The sequence below is a fragment of the Pantherophis guttatus genome, chromosome 1 (assembly GCF_059756535.1).
Source record: "Pantherophis guttatus breed Tessera chromosome 1, ASM5975653v1, whole genome shotgun sequence".
Classification (NCBI taxonomy): domain Eukaryota; kingdom Metazoa; phylum Chordata; class Lepidosauria; order Squamata; family Colubridae; genus Pantherophis; species Pantherophis guttatus.
Window position 1 is genome coordinate 284,004,254 of NC_142063.1, and position 22,718 is coordinate 284,026,971.

The 22,718-nt window shown below is 40.3% G+C and overlaps 1 protein-coding gene across 3 annotated transcripts; it reads left to right on the plus strand.

Moving 5' to 3' along the window:
* Positions 1-2,929: 2,929 nt before the first annotated feature.
* Positions 2,930-16,564, plus strand: CYP1B1 (cytochrome P450 family 1 subfamily B member 1). Of its 3 annotated transcripts, XM_034428146.3 has the most exons (4): positions 2,965-3,630; positions 4,195-4,270; positions 6,848-7,843; positions 10,873-16,564. In XM_034428146.3, the coding sequence occupies exons 2-4, from the start codon at positions 4,251-4,253 to the stop codon at positions 11,477-11,479; spliced, it is 1,623 nt and encodes a 540-aa protein (XP_034284037.2). In that variant the 5' UTR covers positions 2,965-3,630; positions 4,195-4,250; the 3' UTR covers positions 11,480-16,564. The 3 variants fall into 3 exon arrangements, with proteins under 3 accessions (XP_034284036.2, XP_034284037.2, XP_060548410.2); XM_034428145.3 differs by lacking the exon at positions 4,195-4,270 and having other exon boundaries at positions 2,930-3,630; XM_060692427.2 differs by lacking the exon at positions 2,965-3,630 and having other exon boundaries at positions 3,650-4,270.
* The last annotated feature ends 6,154 nt before the right edge of the window (positions 16,565-22,718 follow it).

Here is a 22,718-nt window from a genome sequence, read left to right on the forward strand (position 1 = left end):
AAAATATATGAAGTAGATTAAAATCTAAAATTTCCACTCAAGTAAATGTACTGTATCTTATCCCTACCAAGTACACCAGTTCTCTACTTAACTTAAAAAGTTAAGCATACGCCTTTATAGAAGAATACATCTCCAAGGTGTTGACCAAAGTTGGCATTGCAGAAGTAACCATCAAACAGGAAATGCTTACTATATAGGAAATTTCAGGTATCTTTTCATTTAGATGTGTTCCCAATTCCAATTAGATTAGACTGTACAGCTATCTTCCCCATTCTTCAAACTTGGACTTCAGCATCCAGAATTTCCAAACATTGGATGTTGGCTGGGAATCCTGGGAATTCTGGTCCAATCATATTTGTAGCTTGTCTGGGATTAGAATATAAGCAGGATCAAATAGGATTGTTACTTACTGATTGTTGCAATCAGATAGGATTGTTACTAATAAGATTATTAGGGAATATCAGGGGTGTAACCTAGAAAGCAATAAGAGTTAGAAGGACCTTGGAGTTCTTTTAGTCCAACCCCTTGCTCAAGCAGGAAACCCTATACCATTTCAGGCAAATGGTTGTCCATTTCAGACAAATGTTTCTTCTTAAAAAACCTCCAGTGATGAAGCACCCACAAATTCTGGAGGCAAGTCATTCTACTGATTAATTGTTCTAATTATCAGGATATTTCTTCTTACATCTAGATTGGTTCTTTCCTTGATTAGTTTCCATCCAGTGCTTCTTGTTCTGCCTTCAAGTGCTTTGGAGAAAAAGTTGACCACCTCTTCTTTGTGGCAGCCCTTAGATATTGGAACACTGCTACCGTATCATGTCACCCCTAGTCATATCCAATTCACGCAACTGTTCTTCATATGTTTCATGAAGTTATATAAGTCTAAGTGCCCCCTAACCATCTTAATAATCAGCAATAATCAATCCCTTTTATACAGTTACCAAGAAAACGTCATGGCTGAACCCATCTTGATTGACTGATTATGTGCCATCAACTTTTTTTTTACTCTTAATGATCACATAGATAGATTTTCTCCACGACAATCTATCCTTAATCTGTTCTTGTCATTATGTGAATCTCAATTCTCTCATTGACTTTGCTGGATGGAAGCTAGTTGGGAAAATTGTAAATTGTAATCACATGTCCATAGGATGCTGCAATTGTCATAAATACATGCCAGTTGTCAAGTGTCCAAATTTTGATTACATGACTATGGGAGCACTGTGATGGTTATACAGTAAATGTGAGGACTGATCATAAGTCATTTTTTTCAGCACCACTATAACTTCAAACAGTTGCTAAACAAATGGTCATAAACTGGGGACCACCTATAAGCTTTCCCCTCTTTTTAAGCTGGCTATAACTTTGAAGCAATGGTGGTGTCGTGCTGGCACCGTGGTTAGAATTCAGTATCGCAGGCTAACTCTGCCGACTGCCAGCAGTTCAATCCTGACTGGCTCAAGGTTGAATCAGCCTTCCATCCTTCTGAGGTCAATAAAATGAGAACCCAGATTGTTGGGGGCAATATGCTGTCTCTGTAAATTGCTTTAAAATGACTGTAAAGCACTGTGAAATGGTATATAAGTCTAAGTGCTATTGCTATCTGAAAATGACTTTGGGAGATAGGAGGAAGAGCTGCAGCCTAGACAGTGGTATGCTAAACAAAATTGGAGTGTGAAGGAGGGGTAGCGAAAATGCCTCAGAAGGGACTCTTTGTAATTTTGGGGACAGTAAAGGTGAAGGACAGATGAGATACATTCAGACTCACAAGATTATGTTAATGTAATTTAACAGTAAAGATGGAGCCAGTACTTCTAGCTGGGCTTTTCTGGACCATCTCATAAGACTAATTCTTGCAGACAATATCTTGGGAAGCTGGAGAAGGTAGTGGGGAGAGATCTCTCAAGTTTGCATTCTTGGGGATGGGTGTCCTATGACTGGCCATACCCAGAATGGCAACTGTTTTTTGGTTTTGTTTTTTTTTTGGAATGGTCATGACCCACTCCCAAAATTCCCAATGTGTCTACTAGGATTCCCTTCCAATTGCAGAATGTCATTAATTCTCCTGTTATCTTGTTTTAGAGCAAGTTGGCTACATGTACCAATTTACACTATCATTTATACGTTCCCGAGAAATAAAACTGTATGCAAGTGGAGAATGTTTTCTGAGAGCCTCTGATTTCTTAAGTGATATTTTTCTATAAGAACATCCACAAAGGATAGAAGGTCTGACTCAGCCTCTGATATCCTTCAGCTAGGAAGCCACTACCAGGAGTCACACATTGCATGATGCCATAATATTAAGCTGGCTTTATGTGATTTCTATGGAATCAGCTTTGCCTGTCAGAGAACCCATAAATGATGATTTTTCTAAGGGAACCCACCATTGAGGAAATTTGGCTGGGCAGAACCCACTCAAAATGTGGCTTCATGGGGAACCACCAAGCCAATATCCATTATTCTTTGAAGGTTTTGTTTCGGTGCATGGCCTTCTTGATGCCTTCATCCGGACATCCAGGCACGTTGTGACTATAGCAGAGAAAATGGTCTGCCACTAAATTCTTCTGGGACCTTTCTCAATTTTCTAAGCTGTCTGTAGCTCTAAAGTTTTATGGAGGTTCAATCAAACCTGCTTAGCTTCGATGCCCCCAAGATCTACCCCAAGCTCCTACCTCACCTTGCCAAATGAAGCTGGATAATAGAAACCGACCACTCTTTTTCTAGCCAGATTTGGGGAAAAGAATGGCGGCATTTGAAAACAGTTCTGGGAAGGGTCGAAACTCGCTTGGTCCCCGGGCGGAGGGCTTGCCTCGAGCCCGTCCCTCTCTGCAATTCCTTGGACTCCCTTCTCCCCCCCCCTTTCGGATCTCGCGTGTGCGAGCATCTAATGCGGGGAAGGGAAGGGAGGGAGGGAGGGGAGGGGATGGCCAGAGGCTTTCCATCAACAGATCACGCAATGCAACTCTGCACGCAACGGGGAGGTGACACTCGAAGGATAGAAACTTTTTTTTCCAGCCCCCGGGGATAATAAGAAGAGGAGAGCGCTTTTCCCTGCCGCCATCTCAAGCGTTTGCTGGCTGGATGCTTTAGGGATCGCTCGCCTTGGTCGAGCGTGGTCGCTTTAAGTGCGCCAAAAAGATCTCTCTCTCTCTCTCTCTCTCTCTCTCTCTCTCTCTCTCTCTCTCTCTCTCTCTCTCTCTCTCTCTCTCTCTCTCTCTCTCTCTCTCCTTTCCTTCCTTCCTTCCCTCCCTCCCTCTCTCTCTCTCTCTCTCTCACTCTCACTCTCTCACTCACTAACTTCTCTCTTTCTCCCCGCCCCATCTTTCTCGGCAACTGCAGCGCAAGAGGTTTTCCCGGACGCCGAGCTAAACTGAGCGGCCGGTGCAATTCAGAGCACGCCAACCGGCTCCTTGCCCGATCGGGATCTCTAACAGGCGGCGGCGGCAGCGGCAGAGACAGACAGCAGCGACAGCGGCATCTTAGATCGCCGGCAGCCCCGGTCCCAGACGACGATCTTAAGCTGCTCTCCACCTTCTCAAGACCGCGAACCGCAACCACTTGTGCGCACAGCTCCCTCGTGAACGGCGGCATTATGACCCAGAGAGACCTGGGAGAAGCGTTAATGAACAGGTTAGTCCTGACACTGGAAAGAGCTCCATCCCTTTGCGTTTTTAGGACGGATGGTTCTTTTGTGGTTAATGTCAGCCTGTAATAAAGTCGTGGCGATGATGAGATTATCTACCCACGCACATCAAATGAGATAGGCGTTGTTTGTTTGTTTACTTTCTGATTATTCCAATATTCAAGGCGGTTTACCAAGTGGAATAAAAACCAGAAGGGTAAAGCAAAATTAATTTGTTTAAATAGAAATTAGAATCAGTCATTAAAGTATCGAACAAAAGCTTGGTAGAGTTTACTTTTACCATTTTCCAAAATACAGGTGTCTTCTTTCATTATGGTATAATACCACTGAAGGAAAAGTCTGCGGTCTTTTTTTTTTAAACCATGCAAAGAGGTTCCTTTCACAATATGTTGTGGGAACTTTCAAATTCTTTTCTCCATAGCAACTCAAGCTGCTAACATGTGTTCCTTAGAATCTTAAACTGCCTCTTGTCTTCCAGTGTCTCTTTGAGTTATAACGTTTGACTTTACAATGGCAAGTTAAAAACCTTATTTTTCTGAATTGGAATTTAGGTCCCAATATTCCATGTGATTTGCAGCTATCAGCTTCTAAAAATGTTGACTTTAGGATGACCACCAAAACATTGAGGTATTCCACATCTTTAACTTGAAAGCTAATACCTGATTTTACTCTGTTCTCACAGTGGCTTGCCCATAATTGTTTGTACCTTCAGGGTTTTTTTTCCATTTAACCCATTTTCTGTACAACTGTACAGTTGTACAGTTCTATACAACTACACTAACCCAAAATATGGTTGGCTAGTTTGTGGACGAGTGCATCACCAAATATTACCAACTTGCTGAATTCCGCATTATGTACAAGTATGCTTCATCAATTATTGATTAGATTTCTGAATAAATTCTAGTAACCCTGTTACAACTATAGCCTCTTCTGTTGTTGTTACTGGATTCCTTGTTCAATGTATCTGATGAGAGGAAATCGAGCTGAAGAGTTACTGCCAAGTTACAATTATTCACTTCAGTTTGAATCTAACAATTAACTTCACTGGTTAGTATCAAGATAAAAGGCTTCATCCTTCACTAGTTATATGGAAAAAAGCTTTATTGAAGTTAATGGACTCCCCGCCCCCAAATATTTATGGATCCACTTAGGACCAAATACTACTGAAACTGGTTTTTGCCTTCAACTATGGGTTAAATTGAGTTGCATATTAGGATATTTTAGTCAAGTTAATTGCATGTTAAAAAGTTAGTTAAAAAGGCAGGCAAAGCATAAATGTTTTATTACACTCAAGAATTCAGAAATGTGTGGCAATAGTGCTGTAGTTTTCCTGTTCTTCACATACATCTCATATAGGGGGGAGGAGGAGTGTTTTGGCCTGCAAAAATCTGGAAAACCACTAGATTGCAGTACTCAGCATTTTCTGAACCTCTCTGCTGCTATCTAAGTCTTATGGTATTTTTGCAGTTCAGACATGTAGCTCCAGGCTTTCCTAAGGATTATCTTGACTTTCTATCCATCCCAACCTTTGTGTTAAGAAAATGAAGAGCCAACAAGCAATATGGATACAATGCTGTTTGGATTCACTGCCAAATCCCCATTTGTGGGTGGTCTTGGAAATGTTACACTTCATCCTAAGACACTAAGTCATTTCAATAAACAAAACCTGTAAAACACTTTGCATATACAGCAGATCAGATTAGCTCAAACCAGTGGCATTAATTTTGGGGGAGAAGGGAAGTAGTTTGCTAATATCTATTATTTAATGAGATGGATTTATTTTGAAATTAGCAAGTTAGAACAGAGATTTAATAAAGAGATTCGAGTTTAGTAGAATCCCCCGTAAGTTCAGTGAAATGACTTTTTATGGTTGGATTCATCTTATGTATGAATCTAAAATATTATTGACTAGTTTGTAGTTTACTATGTTATGCATTCAATTCAGGTAACACAGTTTTTAGTGTATTATCCAAACTCAGGGAACAAATCCCTGTCAAATGAACCTTAGTTTGTGAGAACCCAGCCCTTTTAGGAGATGCTCTCATTTTGTGATGTAATCCCAGAGGAGAAGAGAACCTATTAATATAAATATACATAAATGCTGTTCAGATGCCTTTTTTTTTCATTGAAGGATCTCCTTTGGTCAACGATGCAATAAACTGGTTATACACGAAGATACTCTTTCTAGTAACTTTAGATCTTCCTGTTCCCTGCTATGTATTTTTATTGTTTTTTTTTCTATTTAGATGTGGCTTATCAAATAGCACAAATATGAAAATTCTATATAGGAAAAAGTTCCTATATAGTATTATTGAACTTTCAACTTTCTGGTAGAACTCTATGGAACTGGAAATCTAAACTGGAAATCTTTGCTCTAGAAGTCAATGGTTCTCTTCCATTATAGTTCAATATTACTGCATTAAATGCTGTCTCCCTTAAGTATCACTTGTCCTTCTGGATATTTACAGTATGAATTCTTCAGCATGCAAGTGAGTTACTCTTAGGAAGATGTATTAAGAACTAAAACTTTTTAGTTAGATACCCAGTGCACTTCACTCTGGGCACTTGAAAGAAAAGTTGCTTCCTACAGCCAAACAGAAATTCACAAATTTCACAGATAAGCCAGCCTCTTTCTGGGGCATGGGTAGTGGTGATGATCAAAAAAAGTCAAGATGGCAGCTATTACTGTGCAATTGAAGCCTCACCCCTTTTGATAAATATTGCACCCACCTTGACATTTTGGGCACCATTTCCCTCCACCCATGGAGCCACCGCCCCTGCTGTTTTTATTTCTAAGTATCTATAACTAGTAATGCAACCAACCAGAAAAACACAAGAGGGAGATTATAGGTTTTGGAAACATGCAATACATAATTGAAAGCCAACACGTGTCAGTTTATTAACTGCCTCTAATTATATTCTGTCTGTGGGCTCTTTACTCTAAGCTTCAGAGGAGAGACTGAAGGTCTGAGTATCTTCCCACAGGAGGGGAAATTCTTTGGGATACAGATAGATCCAAGTGTACAAAGTGGAGTCCTTGGTTTTTTTTAAGGCGACGCAATAATGTCGCAACCCATATCTGGTCCCCCTAAATGTACGCATTTTACAAGCTGGCACTGAAAACCAGCACCGGAGTCTGGTGCAACACATGTAAGTTTTGACCCACAGAAGCGCTCCTAAGGCAGAGCCTCTTTTTCTCCGCAGCGCGCGCCCTCGCGGGCTGGAAGAAGCGCTTCGGGCCGGCGTGCCGCCAATGCAAGACTTGCTGCTCCTGCTCCTCTCGCTGCTGCTCGCCTTCCAGGCGGTGAAATTTCTGGTCTTCGAATGGTCGCGACGGAGGAGGCTGGAACCGCCGGGTCCTTTCCCGTGGCCCCTTCTGGGCAACGCCGCTCAACTGGGCCGCGCCCCTCACCTAGCTTTCGGGCGCCTGGCGGCTACCTACGGCAGCGTTTTCCAACTGCGCCTCGGCAGATGGCCAGTGGTTGTGTTGAGCGGCGAGCGCGCCATCCGCGAGGCCCTCATCCGCCAAGGGGCCGCCTTCGCGGGTAGGCCGCCTTTCCCTTCCTTTCAGCTGGTCTCCGGCGGGCGCAGCTTGGCCTTCGGAGGTTACTCCGAGCTGTGGAAACTGCAGAGGCGCTTGGCGCACTCGACCTTGCGCGCTTTCTCGGCGCACCGCCTCCTGGAGCAGCCCTTGCTGGCTGAGGCGCGCACTGTGGTGCGTCTCCTGGTGAGCGCTTGCGCCGGCGGCGCCTTCGTAGATCCGTCTCGGAGCCTGGGGGTGGCCGTGGCTAACGTCATGAGCGCGCTTTGTTTCGGCCGCCGCTATAGCCACGCCGACGTCGAGTTCCGGCGGCTGGTGGGTCGAAACGAGCAGTTCGGGCGCACGGTGGGCGCCGGGAGCGTGGTCGACGTGCTGCCCTGGCTGCAGCGCTTTCCCAACCCGGTGCGCTCAGCCTTCCGCGCTTTCCGCGCTCTCAATCACGAGTTCTACAGCTTCGTCCGCCAGAAGTTTCTCTGGCATCGGAACAGCCTCCGCCCCGGAGACCCTCTACGCGACCTGATGGACGCCTTCATCCGCCTTCAGCAAACGCAGCCTGGCTTGTCTCTGGAGCATGTGCCGGCCACCGTCACGGACATCTTCGGCGCCAGCCAGGACACTCTCTCTACCGCCCTGCAGTGGCTCTTGATCTTCCTCATCAGGTGAGTTGATTGGCGGGAGACTGGAGGAGCTATTGTGCGCGGCACGCGCGCGGTTACAAATATTAGGTACCAGTATAAGAAAGTCTATGGAGATTCTCAGTCATCCAGGTCATGGTCGTCCCAAAGCAGAGGTGGATTTCAGCAGGTTCTGACCAGTTCTGGAGAACCGGTAGCGGAAATTTTGTGTAGTTCGGAGAACCGGCAGTAAAAATTCTGACTGGACCCGCCCCCATCTATTCTCTGCCTCCCAAATCCCAGCTGATTGGGAGTATCCTTCCCCTGGAGTGGGGTGGGAATGGAGATTTTACAGTCATGCCCACAAAGCCACGCCCACAAAGCCACACCCACAGAATCGGTAGTAAAAAAATTTGAAACCCACCACTGTCCCAAAGATGATTTTTCAAGAGGCAACTGGACTTTCTGGTTTTTCTTTGAAGGCGTCCTTCCATTCCCCACCATCTAGTCAGAGCTGAAGAAGCTTCTTGGATGAGAAGCGAAACATCTTCAAAGAAAAACCAGAAAGTCCAGTTGCCTCTTGAAAAAGCACCTTTGGGACAATATAAGAAAGGTTAGTAAAAAAAACACGGTCCAGGGGACATAACTGAGCTAGAGAGTCTAAAATCTATGAAAGCAGGCGAAAATAGAAAAATTTAAAATTGAGGGAGAAATTTTTATCCTGTTTGAATGCATTAGGGTTCATGATTCATTCCTGTATTCCAACCATGATCCGGATTTGGACCCCACTTTTGTGCCTTTTAAACATACATTACGTATATCTCCTCTATGGTGTCTACACTTGAGCTAAACTATGAATTCTGGACAGCAGAAAAAGTTGATGAATATTTATTGAGAATTTGGAAATGTTCAGAGTAAAAAGATTTGACACTATGAAAGATTTTGAAGCCTTGCAAAGTTATGCATTTTTTTTTAAAAAAAGAGGGAGGATGATATCACACAAATTTGCATGATGGTTTCTGATATCTAACCTGCGCTGGTGCTAAGCAAAAACTTATGTTTCCCATTTATTCCCACACCACCTGCCAGATAGTCTTAGAGGGTTTCTGAATCATTTGGAGCAAATGAGGGTGGAAGGGGGACAAAGGAAACGTGCAAAATATTGCCTCCTTCCCCATCCCCCCAGTAGAATTTTATCTCATGGAAGAACAGAACTCCATTTGTGAAAGCAAAAAACTAGATTTATTTATTTATTTGTGCCCAATCTTTATTATTTTTACAAGTAACTAATGGTGGCAAACATATCCAACACATCTTCCTCCTCCTATTTTTCCCAGAACAACCCTATGAGGTGGGTTGGGCTGAGACAGAGGGATTGGCCCAAGGACACTCAACTGGCTTTCATGCCTAAGGCGGGAATAGAACTCTCAGTCTCCCCCTTTCTAGCCTGGTACCTTAATCACTAGACCAAACTGGCCAACGACTCATAATTTAAACAAGCTTTTTATATCTTCCCATGTACCAGAGAATATTTCAGTATTTTAAGGAAATTAAGCAATCTAATATTAGTCAATACTATTGCAGGCTGATATAATCTTGAATGATGAATATTTCAGCTGTTCAAGTGGCAATTATTTTTAATGAATGTTGTTTGTTTTCATCTCTCTCTCCCACCAGATTATAGAAAGCAAAGGGTTATGAGATGTTACTGATAATTTCTGTTTGAAATTTGCAGTTATCAATTCTAGAGAAAGAATGGATTTTCCATGGTTTGCTCTTCATTAATATGAATCTCCAGTGAAACTTGTATTCTCCGACATCGTGGGGTTTTTTTTTTTTTTTGGGGAACAAATAATAGCTCTTCCTTGGATCTTTGGTTAGGTTAGGAAAAACCAATTGACAATTGTAATGTTGTGGGTAGATGACAAATAGGAAATCTTTGCTGCACCTTTTAATGTATATTTTTATTAATATACTGCCCCTCCATAGGGATACATGGCAGTATAAAAAAGGAATCAAGATCATAACAGAAAATGAGAACCCTTAGAAATAATAATCCTCAAAACTGTCAAAAACTTCACAACTGATTGTAACCAGAATTAGTATTAAAAATAAGCATAATAACAGATCTTAATTAAGTAATTTTCATTTTTTTTCACTTTTATTCAAGAGTCTGGATTTCTAGTGGGCATTATTATTATTATCTGTTCCCAACAATGTGGAGTCACATTGCCAGTTCTTTATCTGGTGTTGGCTTTCATATGCATCGAGTTCTTCCCAAGAATTTAGGATATCATAATATATCAGCCTAGTATATTTGTGGATCCAAGTGGTGCAGTTGACAGAAGAAATTTTGTCTGTGGGAAGATGAAAGCTGGCTGGGTGACTTTGGGCAAGTCACTTTTAGTCCAATTCACCTCACAGGGTTTATGTTGTGGGGAAAATAGGAGATGAAAGGAGTATTAGATGTGTTTGCCACCTTATTTGTTATAAAGTAATAAAGGCAGGATAAAAATATAAAAAAGGAACTTTCACTAGGAGTCCTGTTTCAGTCAAATTCAATCAAAATATTACAGTGGGCATTGTTTTAAAGAATAAAGAATAGAAGTTCGGCTATCTTTTCTTTAACTTGCCTATTGTCATATATTTTCTGTTAGAACTGTTGGGAATGGAGTGGTTGATCAATTCCTTGTATGCCATGATTTTCAACATAATATGTTTGTCCATCTGTAAAATTATTGGAGAATGATATTAATTTTATACTCATTTGGGAAAATGAACATGAAAGAAAGAGAATATATGTGTGAATCTCTAGCAAGATACTTATATAAAGTAAAAAAAAAAAAGTTGACAATCATCTCCAAAATGGCAAGGCCCAATTACTTTACACCAGAACTGCATTTGCAAGGGAAAACACATAGTCACAAGAGGTACAATATGTATCTTCCCCTTTCCTGACAGTTGTGCCCTGTCTTCATGTGTTCCCAGTAGCATAGGTTTGCCTGGATAATATCTGCTTTCAGAGAGTTGAAGAAAGTGTTTTAAAAACAGCTGCTCCTCTTGTTTTTAACCAGGTACCCAGAGGTGCAAACTAAACTGCAAGAAGAAATAGACAAAGTCGTTGGCCGAAACCGCCTGCCCTGTGCTGAGGATCAGCCCCATTTGCCTTCTGTCATGGCTTTCCTATATGAATCTATGCGTTTCAGTAGCTTTGTGCCAGTTACCATTCCTCATTCTACCACAGCCGATACCATCTTGATGGGCTACCACATTCCCAAAGACACAGTGGTCTTTATCAATCAGTGGTCAGTGAACCACGACCCAGTGAAATGGCCTTCTCCAGAAGTTTTTAATCCAGCAAGATTCCTGGATGAGAGTGGATTCCTGAACAAGGACCTTGCTAGCAGCGTGCTGATTTTTTCAGTGGGCAAACGAAGGTGCATTGGAGAGGAGTTATCCAAAGTGCAACTCTTTCTCTTTACTGCCGTCTTAGTCCACCAGTGCAATTTCAATGCTAATCCAAAGGAAGATTCTAAAATGGATTTCACTTATGGCTTGACTGTTAAACCAAAGCCATTTACACTCAGTGTCACACTACGAGATAACATGGATTTGCTGGATAATGCTGTCCAGGGACTTCAGGCCGAAAATGCATCTGAAAATTGCTTGTTTAATACATGAATGCTCAGGTTTGAATGTTGTCTGTAATGCTGTGTAAGGATTGTATTTCTCCCCTCTTTTTTTTTTGTAATGAAGCATTTAGAAATACAATGTATTCTGGAGAAATGCTAGCAAGAGACAAAGTAAGACAACGTATGAATACGCATGGTGTGGTTTGCAAACTGATGTTTTAATTACCTCAGCAAATCTTGTCAATGTTCTCTGTAGTGTGAATTTAATCATTAGATTGCTTCCCTAATTACACTCTGGCATTCCTATATTTTGTTCACTTATCTTTTTACTGGCCATCCACACAATTCCCTCATTACACAGTTCCCTTTCTGTATTTTCTTTGTGTTTTTAACCTTTTCAGGGAAGGCTATATTTCTCTAACAACATTCTATCCAGAAAAAGACATGTTAATGCTGAAGACCAATTAAGAATCAATAGATTATAAAATAGTACCTTCTGTCAAGATAATGCACACAAGTACTAGGTTTCAGATGGCTAGATAGATGACTTTTCCACCAACAGTAGAATTGTCAGATCCATCGTGTTAGGTGACAAATAGAAAAAAATATAGGAAATCAGTTTCTGTAATTGAGTGTCTTCTAAGTGTTAGGGCCCTTAGAATTCTCTATATTGGTTTCAAATGGTAAGAACAATGTATATTACTCCTAGAAGATACCCATCTGAAACCTTAAATATTAACTCTACTTTTTAAAAGAACCTACATTAATTTACATATGGTGCATTGACATTTGCTAAGTCTGTGTCTAAGCTCTATCTAATATATTGCATAGGCTTGTAGTTGTATTCCTAATGCTCAACAAATGTTGAAATTCAAATAGGGTTTTTTCTTTTTGTTGCTTATAGGGTGGCTTTAAAACAAATTCAGAAATGCACTTCATATTATCTTAACTAAATGGGTGCATTGCATTGCACATGCATAACATATTGATAAGAGATGATGTATTTAGTAATGTGAATTATTTTTATCCCCCAATACATGTTTTCAAGGTATTCCACATATTATTTGTAGTTCAGTCAGCATTTATAAATCAGTTAATTTACCTGGCTTTCTTTAGTTAAGTGCATTCTATAGAATGCATTTTTTTTCAGAAATAGAATGATCTGTCCTTGATCAAAATATACTTAGGAATAATAGGAAAAAATGAAATAAAATGGATTGTCTATGTTTTAAACTAATTGAATAGGAAGTCGAAAGCTCTGTGAATTTTGCTGATGAAATCAGTGGTTTACTAATGAGAGGCAAAAACTTCAAAGTTGTGATCTTTCATTTAAAAAGGTTCTTGGTTAAAAAAAAATAGTAACAGCATACAATCATTCTGTATGTTGTATACAGTTTGAGTGATGGAAGATTGGAATGCCCAGGCCCCTTTGAGTTGACTGTCCTCCATTGACCCCATGTGAATTTGTCACTAAGTCATTATTTTCCAGATCATCTAAGCCAAACTACCATAAACTATCTCCTCTCCAGAGACAACCTGAGAACCAAACATGGGAGTCTGAAAGTTGTTTAAGTTGGAAAAAGTTGTCCTCAGACTTTACCTTCCAAATTGAGTGTTCTATGTATGTGTAAATTACTATTTGAAACATTAGCACTCATTTTAGGAAAATAGAGGGGGGACAACACATCATGTCTCTGATTTCCACACAGTTATCATATTCCATACAATTTTATCCACATCTGCATAACCTGTTGGCTTGTGCTGAAGTATAGTTTTCAGCAGCCCCAAGCGGCCAATGGTAATAGTTGCAAAAAGAACATGAAGTGCCACAAGTTGCTTATCCCAAGTAAAGATTCTCATGCTGTATTGCCAAACAATGTTCTGGATTACTTTAAAGGTTTAATATCAAGTCTTATCAGGGCAATCTGACAAGTATCAAATTTGGTTCTGAGTAAAACTCCCACAGTGAATAATAATTCAGTGCCTTGCTTCTGTTTTTAGATGTCATATATAGAGCACTATTCTCAAACCTGCTAAAAGCCGAGTTTCAAAAAACATCCAGCTGTATACATTGGAAAATGAAACGATGGGTTTATGATTGCCAGTGCATTATATTGGTCTTCCCTATCCTGATACCCTGCATAGGTGTTAGATTCAACTTCCATAATACTCTGCCAGCATGGCCTTTGATCCTACTGGGATATTAGTTCAATCCCTGAAAGCATCATACTGTATTCTAGAAAGCTATATTATGTAATCCTGCAGCTGTATAGACCAATGCATTTGCCTGTGCATTCTATTTCTGAAATTCAAAATAGCAATAAACTCATCCATTCCTATACGTAAGAACTCTTAATTTTATACTTCATTTTGAGAGAGAAAGCATAGAGTTTAAAAACAAATCTAGAAAGGTGATATCAATTATTTCATAATCTACAACAAATAACATTTGTTCTTGCAGAACTTAGCCTGCTCCTGTGAAACCCTCTGTATGATTATAAACATATTAATCTCAGGTTAACATAGGATTGAACATAGGGTAATATTTTTAGTTATGTAAAGAAGGTTTGTAATTGTGTGTTGTGTATGCTTATGAATATGCATATATATTACAGAATGTAATATTTCAACTTAATTCTCACTGACTTTCTTTTAACAAATGTTGACTGTAATTTTGTTTATTCAACTTTCCCAAAACCTTTAAAATATATCAGACTGATAATACAGCATGTATATATGCAAACTGAATTCAGTTATATAAATCACTTTTGCAAATCACCGATATGCAAAATGGTCAATTCCAATCTGGGTCACCAGGACAACAGGTTTAGTTTTCCGAGATTTCAGACTCGTGCTGGAGCCCATCCTTGGGCAACTTCTCTCTCAACAGGACGTGTCACAGTACGGTAATGTGTCACATTCTGGTAGAGAGAAGTTCCCTGAGAATGGGCACCAGCACGAGTCCAAAAGTTTAGAAGACTAAACCTCTGGATCCTGCAACATTATCCTGGGACACGTATATTTGCCTTCATTCGTAATAGTCACTTCATTTGAAAGCCAGTAGATCTGGGCGGGTTTTTTTTTTAAGCTGGGTGATTAATTAAACAAATTATTACAATTTCTTCCTCTATTCCAATTACTTTGTACTTAATGAAATTTTAAAAAGTATATCACTTTGGATTGTCTTGAATTTTATTATCGTGGTTAGGGTCAGGCAACATGGAGTCACTCTTAGTGTCCATCAAGTTTTTATTGTTTGTACCACCTAACTTTTTTCTTTTTTAATTTGTTTTATTTTAAAAAATGACTGAGCAGCTGGCAGAGCACACAAGAAAATGCCAGTCTTCTGAAAATACTTCTGGCTTAAAATATACTACAAGAACTCTTTTAAAAAAAACAACAACCTGTGTGGGGTTGTAATCCAATGCTTTATTTGGATATGTGCCCACCTGCCCAGAAAAAAACTTCAAAGAAAATCTGGGGGAGATTAAAATGCATGCTGAAGTATTACAGGAAACATCTTTCCATTGGCCAGGAACATCTTTTCATTGGTATCTTTTTAATTTTCTTGTTTTATAAGAGTGGGTAGAACATGCTCTTAGCATTCCAAATATGTACGTCCACCCACAAAATTTGCCTGGCTGTCCTCTAGAAGCTGTGTTGTTTTTCACAACAGAAAACACCTTCAAAAGTGGGAAATTTAAGTACTTCTCTTAAGACTTCATACATTTGTTCTTATAAAATGAAGCAGGAGAGCCAGCATTAGTTGTATTCTGTGTTTAATCATTGCATAATAGTTTTGGAAATTTCTGGCTTTGGAAAACTCAGAATCTAGTTTCTGGGCTTGTTTGCTTGCTTGCCTGAACTTTTATCCTTTCTTTTAAGACTCAACACATTTTCAGCATCCTGATGAACCTGTTGCTGGTCAATTTGATATGGTTCTGTGATTTTGTTTCATTTTTTGTTATTAACCTAGCTTAAATCCCTCTATCTTAGCTGGGTGTCTTGGCCCTTTTCTTACTAAGTACAGTTTGTTCCTTCTCTACCTCCTGTTCATCTACAAAATCATAATCTTTTGTACTTTGAAGCTTAGCAGAGAAATATTTTTTGGGCTTGTTTGATTTGGGTTTAAGAATCAGCAAAAGTTTTAAATTACCTTTGTGGTAGGTAACCCTGGGATTACATTTAGGGCAGCCAGGCTCAGTGTTTAACGCCTAATGCCTTTTGGTGGTAAAATATTCTGAATATACGGTACCCTAATGTTCTGTGGAATCAGTTCAATGGTAGATTGCCCCCGATTCAGACCAGTTTTATAGAACTGGTAGTAAAACCGGAGGGAGGCTCCGCCCACTGACCCCGACGTCATCAGAACTCTTCTGCACATGTGCAGAAGTTTCTGCGTATGCGCAGAAGAGCGAGCGTGCATGCATGCACGAACAAAGCAAGCGCACACACGTGGCACCGTTGAGAACCGGTAGTAAAGGTGAGTAGAACCCACCCCTGAATCAGTTGCCTTTTATATTTTACTGGAGTTACAAAGAGATTAGGCTTCTAATTTTATATAAATTTTATTATAATGCACATTCATTTACAGTTTCTCCAGTAAAAAGTAAAATTCTAATTTTATTTTATATTACTTCCTGATAATAGTTTATACTAACCTTGAATCTTTAGATGTACCTGGGTGTTGGTATTTCTCCTTTCTTCTAACTTCCTGGCTATAATCTCAGTGGGAGGTTCTTGATGCTTTCTTTGTTTATGCTGTATTCATCTTGAAAGAAAATGATTTTTCCTGTGTTTGTACCATGTTAATTATATGTATTATTAATCTGAGTTGATCACGCATATTGTTGCAATATGATCGTGTGTAAAGAGAATGGGGGTCTGTAACTCTCATATGTCCTTAATCAGTAGATGGTCTATGGGTAGATGTGGTTGGGGATGAAGTGTTTTGGATAAATTATTGTTGGACTACCTAGAGAAGTCTTCCTAATCTTCATTATTGTATTGTATGTCTGTTATCCATCATTATTTGTAACAAGGAACGTAAGTACCATCCTCCAAAGAAAATAAATTTCTATTGTATAAATTGTTAATCAGTATAGTTTTAATAAAGAAACCTGGTTTATTTCCACTTGTGTATATCTTGCAAATATATGTAGCAGTCTCATCTGTTTCCTGAAGTTATTATTAGTGCATTGGTACATAATAATGAGACCACAATGCTATTGCAGAATAGTAGTTTGGCTGCCAATTTACCAGCTCTGTTGTAAGACAGGCTCACATGCTTCCAAAGGTGCAGCACAGTAGGGCAAGTTGACTTCACACCAGAAAGAAACACGAGCGGCTCTTCCTTTAGCATCATCCTAAGCCCCGTCCCTTGCCAGAACCGCCTCGTAAATCGGCACTGCAACCAGGAAGATTCCTGAAGTAATACTTTCTGGCTAAGACCACAGAAGCAAGCTGTCAAGATTGAACCGGTTTGCTTCTTTAAAACCATAATGTTTTTCAATTTGCCAATTAATTGGGGGGGGAGGGAAGGGGGAAATGGAATGCTGAGAATGTATGGGGAGATCATGAGAACACAGAAACCATCAAGGTCATCACTTCAGGTGTTGGAGAAAGAGAAGGACTGTTCCCATAACAAATGGATATCTCCTAATTGGACAATGTGATCACCAAGGGGTGGGAAGAAGGGGAAATTATTATTTAAGTAGGTAAGCATTTGCACGGGAAAACCACAGCTGGTTTTGTTCTTCAGTACCAATATGGTGTATCCAATAAAGTTTTACTTTTGGGAATTCAAAGCTCCCGAGATGGTTTCCCTGAATACTCCCATTTTATGTTCCCACAATTTTTCTTGTCTTGAATCTTTAATGGAACCTAATGCTTTTGGAATATTATGCAAAATTAAAATTGCCAATGTGGATGAGCCAAAGCAGAAATCAGATATTGATGAATGATGCGAGCTCTGCAAATATATTTAATTCTCAAAAACTTCAATAAGTTTTAGTTTCTGGGCTTGTAGAAGCATATCTTTAATTTTTCATGTACAGCAAATTTTCCCCTTAGTTGTAGATTTTGGATTGCATCAGGCCTCTGACTTTGGATGATTGATTATTTTAGTTCAACCAAAACAATATAATTGAAGATTAGTTTCTTTTCCAAGATAACTTCTCAAGTGGAAAGGAAGCTTTGTTTGAGAGATTTCTCTAAAGTCTGGGCTTCCTTCCGGTTGCTGAGATTCAGTCAAGTTGAACAGCCTCATTCTGAAGCCTTGGCTCACGTTGCTGTTTGTTCTTAGACGGCTCTACATTGGCCTCTTCAGCTTCTGGCAGAAGTGAGAAGCAGCCTTCTGAATCCGTAGTCCAAAACATTGTGCCTTCTGGGTAAACTTTTCAAAGAATGCAAGAATAAAAGGAAATATGGATCCACCCACCACCATTTTCTGTTCAATGCATTATTTCTCTTAGGTATCCCCATTTAGCATCCTGTACATTGTTTTCAAGTCATATTTCTGAAGTGCGTGACAAGAATGCTTGACACATAGTCGACTACAGAGCGATTAATTCAGTCTCCTGAGGGAAAAATAAGCATACAACAGATACTGAGTCTCAATATTGTTATACTGAAAAAGATATGAAAAATGGGAAGAGCCAAAGGGGCTACAACCAGTTTGGGGTTAAGGCATCAGGCTAGAGACCGGGAAACTATGAGTTCTAGCTTGTTTTAGGCACAAAACCAGTCACTGTATCTCAGCCCTAGGAAGAAGACAATGGCAAAGCACTTTCAAAGTCTTACTAAGAAAACTGCAGGGACTTGTCCAGGCATTTGCCAAATGTCAATCATAATGTGAAGGCGCGCGCGCACACACACACACACATAAGCAACCTTGTATGAAAAAAGCCAATGAAATAATGAAAGAAAATTCTGAAAAACAAACTGGTCACAGTGTTGTCATCAGTGTTGTGAGGTAGTACAAAAAAAATAAGATGGCAAAATTTGTTCTGACTACATAGCTAGTCTTTACGCCTTCTCCTTAATGTGGCAAGCAGATAATATTGTCTGAATAATTTACCGCAGGGGTAAATTAAGACCCAATGACATGCTAGTGGAAAGAATGTTAGTGAAACATCCACCTTTGTAGTTCTGCACAAAAATTCCTAATCTACCCCTTTCTCTAGGAAAGCTGATGCTGTGTTATCAACAGGAAATAGAACAGGCGCCCTTGTCTAATACTTGCATGGTCCTAATCAGGGGTGGGCTGCTGGGGGTTCACAGGGTTCGGGAAAACCTCTAGCTAAGATTCTGTGCAGTTTGGAGAACCCCCAAATCCCACTCCTGGCTGATCCTGCCCCACCCTGCCCTGCCCACCCCTCCCAGGAATCCCCACGTGGTCCGTTTTGGATGCAGGTAAGTGCAGGGTGCGTGCGGAGGCTCAGCGAGGGCAAAAAATGGGCCTACCAGAAGTTCAGGAAGGCCAGAAACGGGCCCGTTTCCAGCCTCCAGAGGGCCTCTGGAGCCCAGGGAGGCCGTTTTTGCCCTCCCGGAGGCTCAAAGAAAGCCTCCAGAGCCCAGGGAGGGCAAACCCCCACCATGCCATGGTGCAGGAGGCCAACTAGGCCATGCCCGCCATGGCCATGCCCACCCAGCAACCAGACAGAGAACCCCTTGCTAAAATTTTTGAAGCCCACCCTTGGTTCTAATCTACCTATAAGTGCTAGCGCTAAATTAGGATTACTAGCGGAATTAGTAAACCAGGATATCTGTACAGCACTTTACAGTGGTTCTTGACTACCTCCTTTCATTGGAACAGTAGCTTTATGTAAGATGGAGAAAATGGTAGATCAGGCCTCCTCTACAATGACCTGCCTGTCAGATCTGTGTAGAACCAGGACAACCTGTCTGTAAGGATCTTTGTTCCTCCACATCTAACAAGTAGAGCATTTTTCTCTCTCTAATTATCTTGCTGCTCTTCCCACACTCCTTGTGTAATATAAGCCATCACCATGAACAAAAATGGCTGCAGGGGAAATCAGCAATGACCAGAGAAGCAGGGAATGATTGCAAAAATCAAAAACAGCCAATAGGAGGTGGCCAGATCACAGTCCCATCTGGATCATCACCATGGTCACCACCACTACAACCAAGAAACATGCAGCTAAGCATGTGTTGTTTCAGAAGGAGATGGAAACCACTACTTCTACTCTGGATCAGACAAAGTCCAGAATTAGCTGATCTCAGCTATGTATGTGTTAGAGATGAGAAAAAGGCTATAGCATGAAGATGTATTCTTAGTGGTTAGGGAGATATCTTTGAGCCAAAGTTAGGGGGAATGTGTGGGTGTGCTGAAAATTTGGGATTCTTGAGGAATTTCTCATTTGACCAGAGGCAAAACCAATGTGAAAATCTCTTTTTTAAAATCAATTTTGCAGAGCTGGGCTGCAAAATCCTGATGATCTCTAGATGGGTGCTAGTAGCTAAATTAATATATCTAAATATTATACATTTAAATATATCAACTCTAATTTTTATATTAAATGTTGTCATCTGGTGGACGTTTGGAATTTTGCAGTCCAGATCTTTACCCCAACACTTCATAAGCTAGAAAAAAGTGGGATAGATAGCTTCACCACCAGATGGATTCACAATTGGCTGACAAACTGTACTCAATGAGTAGTCTTTAATGGGTCTAAGTCTACATGAAGAGAGTAAGCAGTGGGGTGCCACAAGGTTCCATCTTAGGCCCAGTACTCTTCAATATCTTCATAAATGACTTAGATGAGGGAATAGAAGGGGAACTCACCAAATTTGCAGATGATACTAAGCTGGCAGGGATAGCTAACACCCTAGAAGACAAGCTCAGGATCCAGATGGATTGTGACAGACTTGAACACTGGGCCCTATCTAACAAAATGAAATCCAATGTAGAGAAAAGTAAAGTCTTACACTTAGGTAAGAAAAACCAAAAGCACACATATAAACTGGGGGAAACCAGGCTTAATAGCAGTGACTGTGAGAGGGATCTTGGAGTCTTAGTGGACAATCAGCTAAATATGAGTCAGCAGTGTGCAGTAGCAGCTAAAGAAGCCAACACAATCCTAAATTGCATTAACAGAGGGATACAATCAAGATCAAGTGAGGTGCTAATACCACTCTATAAAGCCCTAGTAAGACCACTTTTAAGTGTTATATCTTGTATACAAAAACAATGTTGCCCAGCCCTAAACATTTCACTTTATGTCTTGCTTTTGGAAAAGGAAAAGAACATAATTTATTTTCCATTAAATTAATTCCATTAAATTAAGCAAGTGGCTGAAAAATGCAGAAATGGCTTCCTAGCTAAGTAGAGACTTAAATCTGGATCGCTACTCCTATTTTGAGCAAATATACCCCAGTGACTGTTTTAGCTGCATATTTTTTCTGTCATTTGCTATTTTGTTGCTTAAGACTATGTTAAAAACTATGAACCCCATTCAAATTTCTTAACAACCTTGAACTCAGCAGTGACCATACAGAAAAATCTTCCTGAGTTTATATTCATTACTTTATCTGAATTCCTTCCATTTTTTCTCAGAAGAGATTTTTTCTGGCAACTCACAACTGATTAACAATTGTAGAACATCATTAAAATAGCAGCAAGCAGGAACAAAAAAACCCCCCAGAACTGAACAGCAATTAAAAAGCAATTCTGAAACCTGATTAATTTGATCAAAGAACAATAACAAACAATCCCAATGTCCTTTTTAAAAAGGAAAGTGTTATAAATCTTCTGAAAGGCCATTAAGGAAGGGAAAAAACATGGAAGGGAACTCTAAAATCTAAGTCCAGCCATTGAAACAACCTTCCACTTCAACCCAAAAAAACATATTCCTGGCATTGCTGCAATCCTTCCAAACATGAACTCAAAAGCAGTAAGTGCATATGTTGAAAGACAGTTTTTCCCACATCCTGATCTTAAACCAGGGATGGAAATGTTTGGTGGCCAAGAGTAACACGTAAGAGACAGTGGGGGAGAGCAGCAGTTGAATCATAATGGGTGAAGCCATTTCTGCTGTATGAGTGAAGCTAAGATCTGAATGGGTTTCTTCTAGCTGTTTTTGAGTCTTGGATGATTTTTTTGTTGTTGCTTTTTACTATTAAGCAGTCATCGGCAAATCCTTTCAATCCAGGAGCAGCCTTCAGTTAGCTTTGTAGGTACTTCTGACATGAATACAGACAGACTACTAAGAAGATTTTAGGTTTGACAAGTCTTGTATATCTCCTGTGGGATTTATCTATTTATCACAAGTCATATACTTCTTTTATGCTAAAATCATGTGGATTTGTTTGTTTGTTTGGTCTGATTTTCAGCAACCACATTCTAAGCTGGGTAGAAGGCACAGAAGTAGTAGGTATGGCCCTGTCATTTCCAACCTTGAAGATGTTAAAGGCAGTAGTGGGCTTCAAATCCCAGCGCTACTGGTTTGCTATTGGGAGCGTGTGGATGCGCACCCTCACTTTGTGAATGTGCAGTGCTTCTGCGCATGCGTAGAGAATTTTTGATGATGTCTGGGTGGATGGGCAGAGCCTCCCACCCAGTGGTGGGATTCAAGTAATTTAACAACCGGTTCTCTGCCGTAATGATTTCTTCTAACAACCAGTTTGCCAAACTGCTCAGAAAGTTAACAACCAGTTCTCCCGAAATGGTGCGAACTGGCTGAATCCCACCACTGCTCCCACCGCCGCTACCAGTTCGTCTGAACTGGGGGAAACCAGTAGCAACCCACCACTGGTTAAAGGCCACCAACCAGCATTTTGAATCACCCCCTAAGTCAAATGGAATATAATGCAATTAGTAGTCACATGTTCAAACACAAACCTTGTGACCAGCCCAAGAACCACATTCTGGATCAGTTTGTATCAGCCTCCAAATTTTCTCCTGCGGCAGTCTTGCCTCAGAATACACTGCAGCAATTCAGACACACTTCCAGGGTTATCAATGTAATGGATAGGAGCTATGTAGTAATTCAATTGCCAGTATTTCTACCTTGGCACAATGCCATATCTCTAGGCAGTCTACATATCAAATAATAGAAAAGCAGTAAGCATTGTAACAGCTAAAAATAGTAAAATTTAAAATAACCCATTGCCATTTGACTAGGAAGTGAAGTATAGATATTAACCTCCATAATTATTGAGAATAGCACACTACTCTTGAGAAGGTTGGGAAACAGTAGGTGTTGAGGAGTCAAAGGTAGCACATGACAGCTGTTACTAAAACATAACCCAGAAAAGAAACACTCTGC

Coding starts and splice junctions, on each gene's coding strand:
- CYP1B1 (XM_034428145.3), top strand. CDS start 3,593: ATGACCCAGAGAGACCTGGGAGAAGCGTTAATGAACAG. Junction 3,631..6,847: donor GGAGAAGCGTTAATGAACAG/GTTAGTCCTGAC, acceptor TTTTCTCCGCAG/CGCGCGCCCTCGCGGGCTGG. Junction 7,844..10,872: donor CTCTTGATCTTCCTCATCAG/GTGAGTTGATTG, acceptor GTTTTTAACCAG/GTACCCAGAGGTGCAAACTA.